This window comes from Varanus komodoensis, unplaced genomic scaffold (genome assembly GCF_004798865.1).
Source record: "Varanus komodoensis strain SLA01 unplaced genomic scaffold, ASM479886v1 scaffold25, whole genome shotgun sequence".
NCBI lineage: Eukaryota > Metazoa > Chordata > Lepidosauria > Squamata > Varanidae > Varanus > Varanus komodoensis.
Genome location: NW_025335661.1, coordinates 13145555 through 13158780, shown reverse-complemented (window position 1 = coordinate 13158780; position 13226 = coordinate 13145555). Strand labels below are relative to the sequence as shown.

At 39.1% G+C, this 13226-nt stretch overlaps 2 protein-coding genes across 8 annotated transcripts in view; one reads left to right on the top strand and one right to left on the bottom strand.

The window, feature by feature from the left end:
* PFN2 (profilin 2) overlaps positions 1-13226 on the top strand; it is a 58511-nt gene that overhangs the window by 2522 nt on the left and 42763 nt on the right. Inside the window, exons 2-3 of one of the 2 annotated variants that reach the window (XM_044433035.1) lie at positions 919-1111; positions 2445-4460. In XM_044433035.1, coding sequence (XP_044288970.1) covers positions 919-1111; positions 2445-2542 — 291 coding nt within the window. In that variant the 3' untranslated portion in view covers positions 2543-4460. Of the gene's footprint in view, positions 1-918; positions 1112-2444; positions 4461-13226 lie in introns of those variants that run through there. The other variant, XM_044433036.1, reaches the window with a different exon arrangement.
* Positions 11070-13226, bottom strand: part of RNF13 (ring finger protein 13) — a 44541-nt gene continuing 42384 nt past the window's right edge. For all 6 annotated transcript variants that reach the window (XM_044433030.1, XM_044433033.1, XM_044433031.1 and 3 more), the window contains one exon: positions 11070-12505. In XM_044433030.1, coding sequence (XP_044288965.1) covers positions 12135-12505 — 371 coding nt within the window. In that variant the 3' untranslated portion in view covers positions 11070-12134. The remainder of the gene's footprint in view (positions 12506-13226) is intronic.

Below are 13226 nucleotides of genomic sequence, written 5' to 3'. Positions count from 1 at the left end.
AGATGTTGGGGGGTAGACTCCTGGCTTGGAGCCTGCTATGCTGGGGCCTGCTATGACTCTGCAATTCTATTGGAAGGAGATGCCACTTCCATCACACTCTGTTGTGGAACATGTTACCTTGTCAGGCTGTCTTTTCCCATTCCCAGTCCCTATATTATATGAACAAATAGGAACTCAGAGATGAGGGACTGATACATAGCTAAACTGCTTCCTGTGTCACCAAATGCCTCTACATGGTGAACTGTTTAATTTCCCCCATGTTTCTGTAGCATTGCACTTCCATACTGAGTTCCTGAGTTTCAGCAAAACTTCTGTATTTTCTGTGTGAATGGCCTCAGCCTTGAGATGTAAGCTTTATAATTTGCTTGGGAAAAAACCAGAAAAATGCATAGCAGTGTGAACAATAATCTTCAGTATGCTTTAACTATAGCTTACTGGTATTGCTGAAGCCTCCAGATACCCCTGTAGATAGAAGTAGAGATCTGTAGAGATGATTCTGCATTGTGTGTCCATGTGGCATATAAATCATAAGCCAGCTGTGCCTTCTGCCTTAAAGTTGTAGTTATGTGGAACTTAATAGGAAGTGTCCTATAGACATTATGAAGCCTTAGTATAACTTCATTAATCTTCTCTCCTTCAGTGCATGTCCAAAATTGTTCATTCAAAGTTGATGCCTGCCCATGTTTTTCATACTTAATAAAAACCTATTTGGTGCTGACTCTTCAGGATTGTTTTAACTTGTCACTCAGTTATTTCCTTAATCTTATCCAGCAGCAGACTTCCAAGGATGATTCCTTGGATCCTGTTCAGTTCTTTATACTAGATTACCGTCCCTGTGTTTAAGCATTGTATATAGTTTCCTCAAAAACCAGATATGAGAGCTTGATTTAAAACTTTCTGGACTTTTCTTTTTGACAGCCTACAGAAATAGATATGATTGTAGGAAAAGACCGTGAGGGTTTCTTCACCAGCGGTCTAACTCTTGGTGCAAAGAAGTGCTCTGTGATCAGAGATAGCCTCTATGTGGATGGTGACTGTACAATGGACATCAGGACAAAGAGCCAAGGTGGCGAGCCAACGTATAATGTTGCTGTAGGCAGAGCCGCTCGAGGTAAGCTTGAACTTCTAATACTTGATGTGGTGTTTTTGTTATTTAAATAGTATCAAATATGCAGGCTTTAAATTACGTTGTTTGTGCTGCCCTATAATGTCTATGAAATTATCTAGTTTTAACTTTATGCAGAGTTGGTCTACATCAGCCTTGCCCAACCTTGTGCCTTTCAGACATGTTTGGACTACAATACCCAGAATTCCCAGTCAGTGACCCTGCTGGATGGGAATTCTGGAATTGCAGTCCAAATGCTTCTGAAGGACACCAGGTTGGAGAAGGCTGGTCTACAGGATGCAAAAGACCTAGCATTTGAAATGAATTCTTGCAAGTAAAATAAAATGCAAACAAGATCTTCTAATCCTGGAGCACATAGCAAACTTATGTGGAATTGGAGAAATATATACAGTTCAGCTGAATGGATTGTAGTTAACTTCTTCTCAGTTCTGCTAACTTCTATTGTTCTAATAACAACACAGGTCAGCTTCTAAAGAAGCAATGTTGCCTTTCAGACCCATACTTCAGGGTGGCAGTTAATGCGTGTGTTTTAAAAAGAGCTTCTTTGACAGCCATATCCTATACAGTTTTTGGAGGAACAGCCAATTGTTTCCAAGTTATGAGTTAATTCATAATTTTTTTCTTTGAACTATCCATTATCTTTGGCTTCAATTTTTAGATGAAAGGTTTGCCTTTTGGATTGGGTTAACTTTAATTACAAGTTGCTTTGAGGCAAATCTATTTTTAGGATTCAGCTCATAGAGAAGAGGTAGATGTATCTATAAATGGATACTAATATACTCTGAGAATATAAGATTGTCTTGAGTGCAGAATTAGTATATATTTCAGTGACACCTGCTGGCAAGCAACTGTATATGCAGGTGAATATATTGTGAAAGATCTTCTGGACTTTGCCATTTGGGATTTTTTTGTACTGAGAACAACCCTAAGTCTTGACTGACAGAGTATTGGACAGAGCGAAGATGATGTAATAAGTTCATTCATTCTACTTACTCTCAACTATAAATTGTATCATAACATGCTTTCATCTGTATTGTTGCCTTGCAGGAAGACATAGGCAGATGTTTCTGGCCCAAAACATGTTACATGATTCTTATTAGAAAGGAAGGATGTTCCTCTGTACTGCTTGTCTTGTCAAACATTTTTTCATACAATACTTTCTATTCTGAAAAAATATAATGTTCAATACAAGATGGTAATGCTAGGTAGATAACTGTTTTAATATGCAGTATTTGAATATGTTGAGCTGCTTTATTAAAATTTGGAATAATTCTTTTGCTAACACACTGCTTTGTAAAACTTTTCTTTTCTCTTTCAGTCTTGGTGTTTGTAATGGGCAAAGAAGGGGTCCATGGAGGCGGATTGAATAAGAAGGCATACTCAATGGCAAAATACTTGAGAGACTCTGGGTTCTAGTTGCTAGGCAGACTGTTAAGTATTAGGGAAAATTGCTATTAAACTTTCCTGGCAGAAAGCTACATTGTGGAAACTTTATTAGCAATGCAGGGTGATGGGGTATGAACCTGTGTCTCCTTTGTATCCCTCTGTTGGTGGGGAAAGGTGTTATTCTTTCTTTAATTCTGTTCATCCTTGTTTCCTTGTGTACTCCAGCATTGGTTATGGTCATGGGAATGGAAAGGTGTCCATGGAGGGACACTAAACAAGAAAGCTAATGAACTGGCTTTATACCTGAGGAGGTCTGATATCTAAGCAGCCTCTCCCCATCCACATAGCAACTGTCTTCTACATAACCCTCTTGTGTTCAGAGTACTACCAGCCTATAGATGGCGATTTATTTACACATCTTTTCCCATATGTCATGGCTCCAGTTACCCTTTTCGTTTGTATGTTAATCACTGTTGTACCCATTTTCTGTATCTGGCACCATCAATGGCAACACAAAGATGATATGCATGATACATTGAAGCCTTGAGAGGAGAATCATGCCACGTCCAGGCTTTGCTTTGTCTTAGCAATTATTGTGACATGAGAATTAAACAAATTTAAATTAAACAAAATAAGGTGCCGATTGTACAATCCAGATTGATCAATGCCTCTTCAGCACTTTGAGCATTTACACAGCTCATTAGTCTTCCTTTTGTAGAGCATGGTTGGGAGGGAAAAAGCGCATGCATATCTCTACTTTCCTCCCCCTTGTCCTCATCTTTCATTCACTCTTTTTTAAAGCTTCCATCTTCTATCTATATATACATTTTTTAAAATACAGTGCCTGGTTTGTTTAACCAATTTGCCGCTTGAAAGCTGTTACAAGTGTTGCTCTAGTTTTGTTGTTGCTCTTCTGTGTAGACTTGCAAAACTCTTCATGGTGTCTGAAGCACATCCTGCTTTTAAAAGGGTAACTGCAAAACTATGAAAAGGTGCCGATGCACTTCTCCCTTCACCTTACCATCACCATCTTGAATGAATCCCCAGGGACATTCCATCACCGCAATAGCTCAGGCACGTATATATTTTTTTGCCAGCTCCTGTTCTGTAGTTGAACTATAAAAAGGCTGCCATCATGGACTTTAGCTATCCCAGTGTAACCATCTGGAGTGTGTCCAGTTTCATTTTTTCATAGGACCAATTTTGATTTGCAGCTTGGGTTTTATATTAAACTGCAGTATCGCTGTCAGTAAATTACCACTTTCATCTATACAGGTAACATAGACTGGCATTGGTTTGTTAGATCATTAATTGGAAAATAAGACGTGTTGCTCTGATACCGGTGTATGTTTTGAAGGTTGGTAGTTATAAGATAAAGCAGTTCAAACAAATACCATTTTAAATCTAATCTTCATTTGGCCTGTCATGCCCTTGCTGCAGAAATTGTGGAGTAAACTGCCTTGTGCACTAGTCATCTGAAACATAATGTAACCAAATTGTCAGTTTGAGCACGGTACTAACTTGTATGTCCATTTAAAAGAGAGCTGCAGAACTCTGTATACAAAAGAGAAAATGGGAGAAGGTCTTGGTTGGAATAACTGAGTTGGCTGTCTTGTGATAAATTTTTAATATGTATTCTGTGCCATACTAATGTTTTAAAAAATGCAACTGTTGCTATTGTGAGATGGATTTTAACTGGCAAGAATGACTTCTTCTGAATGGCACTACTTTAGGGACACTCTAGTATTTTGCTTCTATTGTTCGGGCCTTGTGGATAATGTACAGACTTAAAACAAATTCTTGTTGCTGATTTGTCCATTTATTTCCCTGCACTTTGTTACATCTGGGATACAGTCTAACTCATCTGATTTAATATGCATTTCAAAAAATGCCATAACTATTAAACACCTTGTTTACAGACAGATGAAATAAATTTATTCCAACCAAATAAAGTATGAGTTAGTGTATTATGTGGTTCTGATTTTTTTTCTCCTTTCTGAAGATTTGTCCTATTATAGCATCTTGTGCTGACTTGACTTTGGTGGGTATGGGTATAACGCTATCCTACATTTTCCTGACTACATCATGCATTGTTTTAGAACAGCTCTTTGATTGTAATGGTGCAACTCTGGCATACAATTTTTAGTGTAGTTCTTTATAGGTTCAGGGCAATAAAGCTTATTATTTGGGCTATGTTACTACTTCATTTGCTTTCAGTAAACTTGAAACTTATACCAATATAGACTTAAGATCGACATATCAATGGGTGTACTCTGAAGCAAAATGAACACATCAGCTAACATATCTAAACAAGTTACACAAGGTTATTGTGTGAGAATTACCTAGGAAGGTGTATCTGCTGAATCCTTTATTCCCTTTAGCTGTGCCTGTTTAAAGTATCTTTGATGTCAAAATTGTGTGGCTTTCTTTCATTCTTCCATCCTTTCCTCCAAACTGAACTAAACCATTTTAGATGTTTTTTTCTGCTGTGTCAGGGACTCAGTTAAAATAACATTTAGCCTCTCTTCATTCCAAGGTTGTTATCAAATCTGCCTGGGGAGGTTTTTTTCTCCTTTGTTACCCAAATGCTCAGTTTAGCAGGAATGATGAGATTACTGCATGTAGTCATCATGGTGTAACCTTGAATTGATACAGAGCTGCATTATGGAGATGTGGCTTTAAACCAAGTGGTGGTAACTTACCAAAGGCAAATACTATATTATAAATCTTTGTGTCTGGCTCTCCTTTCTAGCACACCCTCCTATATAATTCTTGACTGAACTCAGATAGTCAGGGACTGACATTACATGTCCTCATGTCAGTCTTGTAGTTCATGGAAGACATGGAACTGCCACATAATGCATACGAAAGGTGGGCTGGGAAAATTGCCACTAATTGAATATTTTTGAAGCGGTCTTACACTTTGTTATAATAGGAGTGATTAAGAATTCTAATTGATTGTATGTATATAAAGTTGACTAAAACTAGGACTCAGTTCTGAACTAAAGCCTGCCAAACCCCACACCTTTCTGGTTACATGGGAGTGGTGTTACTTCAAGATAGAGAAGGGATGAGTGGATTTCTCAAGATAGTGCTTGTTTACTGCAGTTTTTATATGTATTTGTTTTATATGTATTCATGTGTGTTTAATCAGGCCAACCTTTTCAATCAGTAGATAACAGAGCAAACCTATGGTGGCCTTGGGAAAAGAAATTCTTAGCAAAGGAGCAGCCACTCCCTAAGTCCTTCTGGACATGCTTCCTAAACCAAGTGAGCACATTTTTATCTGTCCCTTCTTAGTTTTTGTCAATTTTCCTTTTAACTTTCCTTCTCATTTTTTCCTATAAGGGGAAAATAACTATGCCATCTTCAGGTGTGATACATTTTCCCCTTCTCATTGTGTGTGTGCATCTGGGGATCAAGGAGGTTTATGATTCACCCCTGTTATGCCTGCTTCTGCCCTTACTCCCCATTGGGCAGCTAGAGTAGTTGAGGTTCCTGCTGAGGCTCAAGGAAGGAGTCTCCAAAGTGGATCTCTTTTTCTGCCTGCTTTGGGAGATATTCTCAGGGTACAAGAGATTTCACCCAAATGTTGCCACCCAAATTCTAACCAAGTCACTTTTTAAGAAAATGAGAAGATGCAAAAATAGTTTAGAAAAAAACCCGAGGGAGGGCATTTATAAAACTGGTCAGGAAGATAATTATTCTATGTTGACAATATTGATATTTCATAAATAAGTGATCTGTCCTTTTCAAGAATAAGAATGAGACCTTGTTTGAAATCTTTCTTATCAAGAGATGTGGGGTTATACCAGTGATCTATTAGTTTAGCATGTCTTTGCAACACCTTACAAATAGAAAAGGCATTGACTCTGTATTTCACAGGGCAGGTCTGTTTGGTCCATGACTGTCTCTGAATATTAAAATGAGATTTATTTCAGGTTGGGCTGAAGACTTGCCCTTGTGAGGGACAGAAATCAAAATCTCTAATACACATTTGTATCAAGCAAAATTGTAAATATTAATCTCAACCATGACTGGTGTGTGGTCCTTTTCAGCTAAGTATTTTTTTCAGTAAGAGGCATATCCTACCAAGGCAATTTACATATAATATGGCTTATCGTGATAATATTTTCAACATAAAAATCTTTTAACTAATAGCTTCCCCCAGTACAATTTCAAATTTCCATTTTCTCAAGAATGGAAATCCACAATCCAGGGATTGCCTGTATATGTCATTGATAGCCATCCTCCAGGAATTTAATTCTCCTTAACTTTTTCCCTAATCTGTAAAAGCACAAATGTTGCAACCTTTCTTCATAGGGGACCTTTTTTAGCCCCTTCATCAGTTTGGATGAGCTTTGCTGAACCTTTTCCAGCTGTACAGTATCTTTTCTGATGTGTGACCAGACCTGTACATGGTATTCCAAGTGAATGGATACATCCTAAGTGTCTATAAAGATATAAGGGCATGGCAATTTCATTTTTAGATTCCTTTCCTGGTGGCGGTGGTATATGCTGTCAAGTTGTTGCCAACTTATGACAACCCTGTGAATGAAAGTCCTCCAAAATGTCCTATCCATGACAGCCCTACTCAACTCTTGTAAATTCTATGCTGTGGCTTCCTTTATGAAATAATTTCATGGTCTTTCCTTCTGCCTTTGACTTTTCCCAGTATCTTCTCCAGAGAGTTTTGTCTTCGCCTGATGTGCTCAAAGTATGACAACCTCAGTTTTGTCATTTTTGTTTCTAGGAAAAGCTCTGGCTTGATTTGATCTATGACCCACTTTCCCAATGATTCCCAATTTCAATTGTGCCTTGTCACAGTAGTTATACACTTGATTGACATTTTTATTGAGCAATCTACTGCAACTCTAGGGTACTCTTCCTGGTTGATCACCAGCAACTAATGCTTTGGCCAACATTGTTTTGGCTTATGTTGGAAGGTCATAAGTTTACATGGCCTCTCTCTTGCTATAGTGTCAAATATTGCATGCTTTTGCATGCTTGAACTTTTTATCATCTTCCCTCCCCCAACATCATTTGTGCATCATTTTTCTGTCATTCTTCAAGTAAAGTGCTGTAAAAAATGATTTTTCTAGTCCCTGGAAGTGTGAGATGTAGGGGCTGGAAGAGGACCAGGGGTAAGAATGCTACTGTCTTAAATTCCTTCACATTTCTGGCTAATGCTTCATTACCTTATATTAACTCTACAATATATTGCTATGGAATGATTTTGTCTTCATTTGAAGCAAATGATAATCTAACACAGTATCCCACTACTAATGTATTTCTTTACTCATTTTGAAAAGTTCAGTGAATCTCCATTTGAAAGGGACCATGTTGCCACTTGTTCTTCCAAAATACTTGTTAGGAATACTGTGCAAGTATAAAAATTGAGTAGCTAGGTTCATGCCATGTGTGTGAACTCCAGAACTGTTGCTGCTCTCACAAAAGCGGGTGTTTGTGGCTTAGTATTTTTGTGTATTGGAACCATAAGTTTACATTGCAGACTTTACAATCAGGCTTCCACTTTAAAGCCAATATGCACTTCTTAGCTACTGTATGGAAAACCATTGTGAATTGTGGTGGGGGTGACCCAAATGGCAGTCAGGGATAAACAGTTGAAGTGGCAATTTGCTTTCAGTTCATGCCTGACTTGAGTAGGAGAGAAAAGAGCCCACAACAAAACAAAATTCGTATAACAATCCTCCAGTGTAGCAGCTAGCCTTGAAAATTCATTCAAATAATAAAACTTGTTTCTTAAGGATATTTGTAAGTCTTCAAACTTGAAAGAGTAACTTCCAGTGGAGGATGGAATGAGTGTGAACACACTCCTCCAGCCCTCTAAAATTTAATTGGCTGTGTTTTGTGTTTAGAAGAGAAGGGTGAAGTGCCATCGGGAACGCCTCGTGCCTCCCTTTCCTGGAACCAAGGTTGTCTGCGACTGGCAATTACATTACCTATATGGAAAAAACTGGTGGCTGCACTGAGAGGGAGGGCACGCTGAGGTTAGAGTTCAGACTCCAGCCTCTATATGTTTCAAGGTCAGGGCTTGATCTCCGACTTCTAGGCAGCATCTAGTGGTTTAAAAGTAGCATGTTTGGCCATCACAGTATCTAAATTCCTTAGTGAGGAATATGTTCCCTACTTACTGAATTTAGGTAGAAGACTGCTCACTTTTCCTTGTGTTCTGGTAAGTGAAAATGTTAGACTCTACTCTTTAAACATGCACACACAACCACTGCCACCACTACACACAAGCTGAAAGAGGCCTATAAGGAGGCTATATCCACGATTCCAAATCTTGACATGCAAAATCTAATTGGGTAGTAACTACACAAGCCTATAGTCAATATGGAAGAGATGCAGTAGGGCTGATTTTTGAATATTTGTAAAATTATATTTTACATGTTGGCCTGCAGTCTTGTGTGACTGCCGTATTTACTGTACATGTAAAGGATAGTAAAAGGCCTGGAATTTGGGGAGATAATACCAAGAATATGTTCAGTGGGGAACCATTAAGATCTATATATATAATCTTTTCTACCAGATATAAAATTTAGGTTTTGCAACTGTCTCTGCTGTTTTCCAGATCTCAAGGGATAAAGCAGAAGCCATCACAGATAGTGTTATGTCATTTTTCTCATTTTAAAGTTATTGCTTTCTTCTTCATTATCCAGTTCCTAATATAAATCAGCAATTATACTCGAAATCGGTCTTTACCTTATTGGTTTGGTAGTCTTTGTTTTGTGCTCATTTTCCATCCCACGTTTTGTCTGATTAAGCATTATTTTAGTAACATCACAACTAATGAGCTATCTAGTCAGCAGGATACCCTACAGTGCCTTGCAGATGTATTCAGCCCAACCTCAATCTAAGAAAGGACCTGTGACAAGTCTTGAAAATTCCTGTGCACCAGTGGTCCCCAACCAACCTGATAGAACTGGAACAGTTTTGCCAGAAAAAAGGGGCAAACATTGCAGGGTACAGATGTGCACAATTGATTCCCAAGAAGACTCCCAGCTGCAATTGAGACAAAATGGGTTTCTACCAACTATTGACTTAGGTGGGAGAATACTTATGCAATGAACAAGTGCCAAATTGCTTTTATTAACTCTCGAACCATATTAAAAATACTTTGTGCTTTCACAGTTGGCAAGTTCATATAACAAGCCACAGTGAAAACTGCCCAGACATGGCTTGTCATTATGTATGAACACAGCATCTTAGCAGCCATAGTAAAACATGGAGTGTTTTCATTTCCATGAAACCACACTGAGAAACAATGGATTGTCCTATGGTCTCTGCACTTCACCATGGCCTGTTTTGCAGCCTGAACCTAGTTACAAGGTTTCCATGCAGTTTCCCCACTTCCAACATAGAGGCTGGCAGCAAGACAAGCTCCAGACTGCATTTTCCTCTATCCGGTTCTGCCTAGACACTACTGTGTTGGAGCTGGCTATGCTCTAATTGGTTGCTCCATGCTCCCCCCCCCCCCCCGTCCATGTGCTTCCTTCCTGATGCCCAGCTGCAGCTTTGGAATCATGGTGGCAGTAAAGCATGCTGCTGCACTCCCTCCAGCAACAGCAACCTTGGAGATGGGCATTCCCCTGGTTGGTTGTGAAGTTTGCTTGAGTCGTGTTTTCAAACTGCTGCAGTGCCTCTGTTCTATTCTTAGAACCAGTGGTTTCCTTGTGAAAGTTGCCTTGCACACAAGAAACATGGGCTGCATGCAGCATCGCTATCAGGGCAATTGCCCTGAGTAGCCCTTGTTTTCCACTCTTCCTCCGATTCTCCAACTTGTATCATGTTCCCAACATTTCTTGAGACTTAATGACCAGCCCCACTGTCCGTCCCCCCCCCGCCATAGCTCTGAAACACACACTTTCCTAGGACCCATTCAATTCTTTTCCCAAACAGATACCCGCATATGTTCGTGTGGGATATGCTTTCCAGCAGAGCATGCTGCCTCTGTCCCTGGCACTGGTGCCTTCTGTGCCTGGCTCCAGAGAAGAGGTAGCTGCTGGCAGCATAAGCACTGCAGTGCAGTGAGGCGTGGTTGTACATTGACACAGAGCCATGAGGAAGAGGTAACTAATACAGACAGGAGTGGTATACTCTCGGATTGATTTTCAGCCACAGGGGATGATAGGCTACGTGCTACCATTTGGTGGGAACATCAAGAATCATGGAACCATGCCATTGGCTGAAACCCAGGCGCCTAGATAAGATTCTATGTTGAGAAGTTAACCTTGTGACATGGCTTAGCATTATGTGTGAATAATGCAGGCAGTATAGAGTATCTTGTGTTCATCAAGTAATATCAATGCCAATTAAATCCATTAAGTATTGTTGCTTAAATATCAAATACTAGTGGTGGTCCTCTCCATTTCATTTCACCTTCTTTTGCACACCCTCCCAAAATATTGCTGAAAAAGTGGGATGCATTTTGCAGGTTGGGGAGGGTGGGCATGGTTCACATTTTGGTCCAGTCCTAGTTAGTAATTCCTTAATATTTCAACTAAACTGTTCTTGCACATTTACTAAAAAGCCATTAAAGTGGAAAACCATATTTATTATCCTCCGTTCTAACTTCCCTGGACAAGGCCATATTAAAAAAACAAAACCTGCAGTTTAGTTATACAGAACTGTGGCTAATTTCTATATAGTTACAATTTTACATAATTTAGCTTTTTCATGATATACTGTAAATAGATATTTATAAGCATTAATTTTCAAATCCAATACTTAGTTTGATTTCTCTATGTGCATAGTTTTAGCAGACTAATGCATCTTCAAATGCTCTGTAGTAAGAGGTATAGCTCATTTGTGAATCAATAGCACACACAATAGTCAGTGCTCTTCTATGTGACATGGCTTGATTTTGCTTTTCTGCATTGGTCCCCATACCTGTCTTAAAGAAATGAACTGAACAGCTGTGAGCAAGGTGTGCCAATGAATACATTCTCCTAACATTTTCATCAAGAGCTGTTTAAGCCAAAGTGAAGTGAAACTTTCTTCACCACTTTACCTGCTCATGTAAGCACAGTAGGATAATAGAAAAGGCAGCCAAATAGCTTTGCTAAAGCACTCAAAGCTCATGTTCCCCTCCACTGCTGGTAATGCTCTTGGTTGATGAATACTAAACAGGTCTACCTTGTTTTTTCAATGGTGCTGGCTGTTCTAGGAAACCCCTCACAGATACACACCTATATACTTTTTGGCCGGCTTTGTAGGGTAGTACTACCATATGTGTAAATAAATAACCATCTCTATATAACCTATGCTCTACCTGTAACCAGGAAAAATGTTTACTTTCTTGGCAAGACTTCCTTTTACCAAGATGCTGAAGTAGCATCTCTGTTTCTATGTGCATTATCTCTAGTGATGGGGGGTGTTATAATTCTGAAGTCCAGTTAAAATGCCTGTCTTCAAAAGACAAATACAAACAACCAAAAAGAAACTTGTAATGAGATTAAACAATATAGAACATATAGAACACTATTATGAACAGCTGCTTCTAACGAAGCATCAGGAGGGTCACAATGTGCTTCCCCTATGTACATGTACATAAGAGTAGAGCTCTCTGGCCAAAGCAGTTCATATAATACCACTTGTTTCAGACTGTATTTGCCACTCTGTAATCCTGTTCTTCATTGGGTTGTAGTTGGACTACTACACACTCTTCAGTCATTTCATTATCTGCATCACTACTGTCAATTTCTTCATTGTCATCATCTTCATCCTCATAATCTGAAGATTCTGTCATGTTTGGATGAGAGTAAGACTCTGACAATGCCCCAAAGGATTGGGTGCTAACTGAAGCAAGAGGTCGAAGCAATGGTGTGTTCTCGGAGACTTCATTTTCTTCCTGACTACTGTCTGTTTCAGAATCTGAATCTTCCTGGGAAGGAACCACTTTCTGTTTACAGACAGGGCATGTTTTCTTGGTCTTAGTCAGCCAAGGATCCACACATTTGCAGTGGTATGCTGCTCAAAAACAGGAAAAATGCATTTAACTTGAAGCAAATTTAAGCTGCTTTAACTTTAAGCAGCTATAAGCAGTTATGGATTTTAATTTCTATTTTATCATAATATAAAACAATTAAAATACAAAGTGTTGTACTAAAAGTGAAAAGGGCATTTGCCTGCAGGCTTAAATAGATATACTGCACTCCATCTTGATATGGAGTTGGGCCAAGTGTAATGGCAAGCTGAATAAGGGCTATACTTGAGAAAAGCCATTCTGGATTACAGAAGGTAAACAATATACTGCCTGCCTATCAGGTAGCAGAAGTCAATCCTAGTGAGTAAGCTAACAAAACACTGATGTATACAACATTATACATGATTTTGAGCTGACCTACACATTTAAACAAAGCAAAGGGCATAGGTCTCGGACCACAATTTTGGAAAAGCTCCTGAAAGCTGTATTCTAGCAGTTGGTTGGGAAAAAATACCAGCTTAAATGTCTCGCTGCTAGTCTTAGAAGAGGTATTTCAATGTTTTAGAATGGGGGAAAAACTGCCCAAAAGACTCTATCCAGAGGAGAAGGAATTGCAGCCATTTAGAAAACCCTGAGGGGCTTGATTAGGCCTTAATTTGGCCCTGACATACTATGTCGCAGTCATAGAGGAAGCCTAACAAATCAGACTAGTGTCAGTCAAACCATTCTTTTTCCATTAGTAGTATCTATCTCACTGAAGTTCAT